This window comes from Oncorhynchus mykiss, chromosome 27, assembly GCF_013265735.2.
Source record: "Oncorhynchus mykiss isolate Arlee chromosome 27, USDA_OmykA_1.1, whole genome shotgun sequence".
In the NCBI taxonomy this organism is placed as follows: domain Eukaryota; kingdom Metazoa; phylum Chordata; class Actinopteri; order Salmoniformes; family Salmonidae; genus Oncorhynchus; species Oncorhynchus mykiss.
In genome coordinates, this window is record NC_048591.1 from 13,521,888 (window position 1) to 13,527,887 (window position 6,000).

Below are 6,000 nucleotides of genomic sequence, written 5' to 3' on the forward strand. Positions count from 1 at the left end.
TCTATCTCAAGGCCATCAGACTGTTAAACAGCCACCACTAACACTGAGTGGCTGCTGCCAACACACTGACACTGACTCAACTCCAGCCACTTTAATAATGGGAATTGATGGGAAATGATGTAAATATATCACTAGCCACTTTAAACAATGCTACCTTATATAATGTTACTTACCCTACATTATTCATCTCATATGCATACGTATATACTGTACTCTATATCATCGACTGTATCCTTATGTAATACATGTATCACTAGCCACTTTAACTATGCCACTTTGTTTACATACTCATCTCATTTGTACATACTGTACTCGATACCATCTACTGTATCTTGCCTATGCTGCTCTGTACCATCACTCATTCATATATCCTTATGTACATATTCTTTATCCCCTTACACTGTGTACAAGACAGTAGTTTTGGAATTGTTAGTTAGATTACTTGTTATTACTGCATTGTCGGAACTAGAAGCACAAGCATTTCGCTACACTCGCATTAACATCTGCTAACCATGTGTATGTGACAAATACAATTTGATTTGATTTGATTTGACATTAGGTGTGATGAGAGGAGTCTGCTCATTTGATGATCTGTGCTGTAAAGGTAATCAAGTTTAACAGTGTGGCATCACTACAGACCCAGGTTCGATCCCAAGCTGTATCGCAGCCGGCCGCGACCGTGAGACCCATGAGGCGGCGCACAATCGGACCAGCGTCGTCTGGGTTAGGGGATGGTTTGGCCGGCCGGGATTTTCTTGTCCCATCGTGCTGTAGTGACTCCTTGTGGCAGGCTAAGCACCTGAAAGCTGACCTCGATCGCCAGCTGGACGGTGTTTCCTCCGAAACATTAGTGTGGCTGGCTTCCTGGTTAAGCTAACAGTGTATCAAGAAGCAGTGTGGCTTGGCAGGGTTGTGTTTTGGGGGACGCATGGCTCTCGACCTTCGCCTCTCCCGAGTCTGTAGGGGAGTTGCAGCGATGGGACAAGACTGTAACTACCATTTGGATATCACGAAATTGGGGAGAAAAAGGGGTAAAAGTAAAAAATTTAAATAATAAATAGTTTAGCAGTGTCACAATGACAATATTTAAGTCAAATAAAATAAAAGGTTATTGTCACATGCGCCAAATACAACAGGTGTAGACTTAACTGTGAAATGTTTGCTACCAAGCCCTTCCCAATGATGCAGAACTAAAAAATATAAGACAAATCAAAATATTAACACTAGAGGAATAAAATACACAAGAATGGAGGTATATACAGGGAGTACCAGATCAATGTGCAGGGGTACGATGTATTTGAGCTAGATATGTACATAAAGGCAGGGTAAAGTGACTAGGCATCAGGATAGATAATAATAAAAGTAAAATAAAGAACAGAGTAGCAGCAGCAAATGATGAGTCTAAAAGTGCCTGTATGTATGTATGTATGTGTGTATGTGTATGTGTGTGTGTGTGTGTGTGTGTGTGTGTGTGTATGTATGTATGTTTGTGTTGTGTCGGTATGCGTGTGCGAGCGTGTGTGTGTATGTGTACGCGAGCGCGTGTGTGTGTGTGTGTGTGTGTGTGTGTATGTGTGTGTTTAGCAGTCTTATGGCTATTTAGCAGTCTTATGGCTTGGGGGTAGATGCAGTCTCGGAGCCTGTTGTTCTGAGAGCCAATGCTCTGGTACCATTTGCCGGAAGGTTGCAGAGTAAACAGTCTATGGCTTGGATGGCTGGGACACCGCCTGTTATAAAGGTCATGGATGGCAAGGAGCTCTGCTCCAGTGATGTATTGGACTGTCCGCACCACCATCTGTAGCACTTTGTGGTCAAGGGTGGTGCATTTTCCATACCAAGTGGTGATGCAGGGAGGCAAAGATGCTCTCGATGGTGCAGCTGTAGGGATCCGAGGATCCATGCGAAATCTTTTTAGCCTCCTGAGGGGGGAAAGGCGCTGTAGTGCCCTCTTCACAACTGTGTGTGTGTGTGTGTGTGTACCCTGTCAAGTCCTTAGTGATGTGGACACCAAGGAACTTGAAGCTCTCGACCCGCTTCACTACAGCCCCGTCGATGAGGATGGGGGGTGTGCTCTCCCCTCTTTCTCCTGTAGTCCATGATTAGCTCCTTGGTCTGACGTTGAGGAAGAGGTTGTTGTCATGGCAGAGGTGTTGTTGCCTACCCTCACCACCTGGGGCCTACCCGTCAGGAAGTCCAGGATCTAGTTAAAGAGGAAGGTGTTCAGTCCCTGGGTCCCCAGCTTTGTGATGAGCTTGGAGGGGACCCAAGGTGTTGAATACTGAGCTGTAGTCTATCAACAGCATTCTCACATAGTTATTTCCCCTCTTGTCCAGGTGGGAGAGGGCAGTGTGAAGTGCAATTGAGATTGCGTCATCTGAGGATCTGTTGGGACGCTATGCGAATTGGGAGTGGGTCGGTGTCTGGGATGAGACAGACCCTATTCTTCTCTGATATATCCACCTGTATAATAATGCTTTTGTCGGGGCCTCCTGGGTGGTGCAGTGGTCTAGGGCACTGCATTACAGTGCTAGCTGTGCCACCAGAGACTCTGGGTTCGCGCAGCCGGCCGCGACCGGGAGGTCCGTGGGGCGACGCACACTTGGCCTAGCGTCGTCCATGTTAGGGAGGGTTCGGCTGGTAGGGATATCCTTGTCTCATTGCGCACCAGTGACTCCTGTGGTGGGCCGGGCGCAGTGCACGCTAACCAGGTTGCCATGGTGTTTCCTCCGACACATTGATCCGACACAAGATAGTAACTACTAACAATTGGATACCATGAAAAGGGGGTAAATTTAAAACATAATAATAATAATGTTGATGTGTGTCATGACCAGCCTTATAAAAGTCATATAGGCATGTTAGGCAGGTTACCTTGGAGTTCTTGGGAACAGTGACAATGGTGGTCAGCTTGAAACATGTTGGGATTACAGACTGGGACAAGGTTAGATTGAAAATGTCCTTGAAGACAGTTGCCAACTGGTCTGCGCATGCTTTGAGAAAACGCCCTGTTATTCCATCTGGCCCGGCAGCCTTGCGAGTGTTAACCTGTTTAAAAGTTTTACTCACATCTGCCACGGAGAGCGAGATCACACAGTCATTCGGAACAACATAGGCTTTCACACAATACTCTGTTTGTATTCCTTGAAGTGAGCATAAAGTGGTTGTAATTAAGAGAATCATGTTATCAAATATTTACTCTCGTATTGTCACTTGATGTGAATGGAAGTCCTTCTGGAATCTGTCCTTTCTGAAAAGGACAACAAGCATGACCTGCTTCATGAATGTCTCGAAGATTTCTATGCCTTTTCTTTACATATATATTTTAGAAAAACAATGTAAGAAGCTCAGGCCATCTATTGTGTAGTACCATAATATTATCCTAATATAGCCCTACAGCCCACCAATCAACAAACATCTTGCCATGCCCTAATACTATGGATGAGGGTGGGCACAGCATGGTATCCCCCTCTGTATATCCACCTGTCAATGATGCTTTGTTAACTAATTCAACTCAAATGCATTTTTGTAGTGAATCTATCTGCCTTTTAGGGTGTCGCTATTGTTTGCCACTCCTTCCAGGAAGCACCAAGTCAGTGCCATGATAATGTGAGACCTGCTTAGATATAGGATTTGAATGGTTATTTATTGTAGCAGAGGGTGATCAACAAATAAAAGCAACAACAATCAGCAGACAATAGAAAGTAATATGTTATGTGGGCGTGGCCTAATATAATTGTCTATTTATCTATTGTTCGTCTACGTAAATAAAGAAATAAACTGGGGCCTGTCCAATGTTTTGATCAAAATACTGGGTGGATTGTCACACTTCTGAGTGTCTGGCCGAGGATCACTGTCAATAAACAGATAAAACTGTCCAGCTTCAAATGCCAGTCATCCGTAAAGGTCTGTGCAAAACGGGTGAGCTACTTGTCCCTTTAAGCTCTGTTATTCTACAATGATACTGTACTGAGCAGACTAGACTCAAGCCAAACATCCCCTTCATGATTGATGGGAATTAGAAGAGGTAAAGAGCTTTTCGATGGCGATTAACAAAATGTCCTCTTTTCAGCATTCCTTAAAAAAAAGTGTGTGAAACATAGACATTGAAACCAAAGTGACATATGTGCCTGAGAGGCTGTATACAAACCTGCCACTGCATTAGCTCGGCCACATTTGTTTCACATTGAATTGACATATTATTACATACTGGTATGACAGTGTTACAGTTGTATCATTATTGATTTCCAGATTTTCTAGGGACAGAATGTGCTCTCTCAAAATGTTGTATTATGGGTTATTCTGTTCACTTGAACAAAATGTACAGAGTGAATTAATTTTGGTTTTAACAGCAGTGCAAATAGGCTGCAGAAAGCCTTCCCCCATCAATCAATAATGATTGTATCGGCTTTATGCATCCTCCTGTCGTTTTTTAATACGTTAACTTGTCACCTTGCTTGATTCTATGCCACTGTTCCATTTATAGGGTGTAATTCACATGACTGTCTGACATAAACAAAAGCTTATATAAGGCAGTAAAATGTATTAAATACTTACGAGGTCCGATTTCCGATCGTTCCCAGGTAGTGCTGCACGAGAAGACATTGTCCCTGAGGTATCCTTTCTATTAGACTAAATGCCAACTTGGTTTGTATGTAGGTATGTACAGGATTAACGTTATATTCTACCGAGGATAACAGTCGACATTGGCCGCTCCACTGCCTAGCCAGTGTTCAAAGGCAATAGACGCCAATCCTACCGGCAACCCCAGGTTCGAGAGCAGTGAGACAGAATTGTATCCTCAAACAATACTCATTTTTATTGTAAAAGGGCAGCACCGAACACGAAATTATACAGACAATTGTCTAGAAAACTGTCTGAATAGCCTACTTACTAGGCTATCCACTTCATGTTTGGCTGATTCTTCATGTGAAGAAAGGCATCAATGCTGTGCTTCATTATGGAAATAAAATGAAACCAAAATGGGTTTATTCTAACTATCGCACCATTACTATACTAAAAATATTTTTTAGAAAGCAATTATGTGTGGTCCCGTGATGCCTGTGGGTGTATGTCCGGAACACAGAAGTTTGTTATATCCAATAAAAACAATTGGCAAAACTAAAAACATAGGTCAGGTAGTCTGCGCGTACCACGACCATGGGTGGATGTCTGTCGTTGAGAAATATGTATTTTTTGGGGGGGTGCCAAATGATGCTCGCAAAACCAACCACTCCCAAGGCAAAACACTGAACGACTTAAGACTAATTGTCAACCAGCATTTCATAGTTGATTATTTAATAATTAACCGTCAACAGAAACAATACAACGACATGACAATTGCGGATAAAGCATCGGCGAATATACAGTTACCCCCTTTCTCTTTCTGTTCGCGATGGACCACTTCCGAAAAAGTAGCCGTCGAATAATAATCAACGTTCGAAAAATTATTTATCTTGGATTCTTGCAGATATCCTTCATTACTATCAGTTGTAACATTTGCCTACATAAAAAGACATCCCCAAACTGTATGACAAGAGCAAGAAGGAAGAACGTCAAGCAAAATAATAGGCAGGGCTGCGTCGGAGGCTCAGTAACACACCCTTCCCCCATGTTCTTAAAGAGACAATTTCCCCATTCATTCATCGGTAGAACAGCAGTTACCAGCATAAACCACACGCCAACCACATTGGCAAGCAATACTCTGTACAGTAATGTCATCACTTGACACTGCAGACAGCATCTTTTGGGCATTTGACAACAGGGGTGACAGCGCCCTATCTAAAATAGACACACTTAAACAAAGCAACAAACAACTACTGTACTTGTATTTAATTTCCCCTCCACTTGTAAGTTCTATTGTTGTGAGAACAAACCATCTGTTCTCTGGTGTGTAGCATTTCTATGTTTTAATCTAGCTATATTATTCACGTCTATTAATAGATTATACCAAGTGGGTGATGACAGCAGAAGCACACCACCAAAGACTATAGTCTCACCTGT

General features: G+C 42.9%; 1 protein-coding gene across 5 annotated transcripts in view; it reads right to left on the minus strand.

Annotated features, from left to right (window-relative positions):
- The window catches only part of LOC110507606 (MAP/microtubule affinity-regulating kinase 4), a 52,924-nt gene extending 47,307 nt beyond the window's left edge, over nucleotides 1–5,617 (minus strand). For 3 of the 5 annotated variants that reach the window (XM_021587699.2, XM_021587701.2, XM_021587700.2), the window contains exon 1: nucleotides 4,555–5,616. In XM_021587699.2, the coding sequence (XP_021443374.1) occupies nucleotides 4,555–4,602 (48 nt within the window). In that variant the 5' untranslated portion in view covers nucleotides 4,603–5,616. Of the gene's footprint in view, nucleotides 1–4,554 lie in introns of all 5 variants that reach the window. The other 2 variants (XM_036965364.1, XM_036965365.1) reach the window with 1 other exon arrangement.
- Nucleotides 5,618–6,000: the final 383 nt, after the last annotated feature.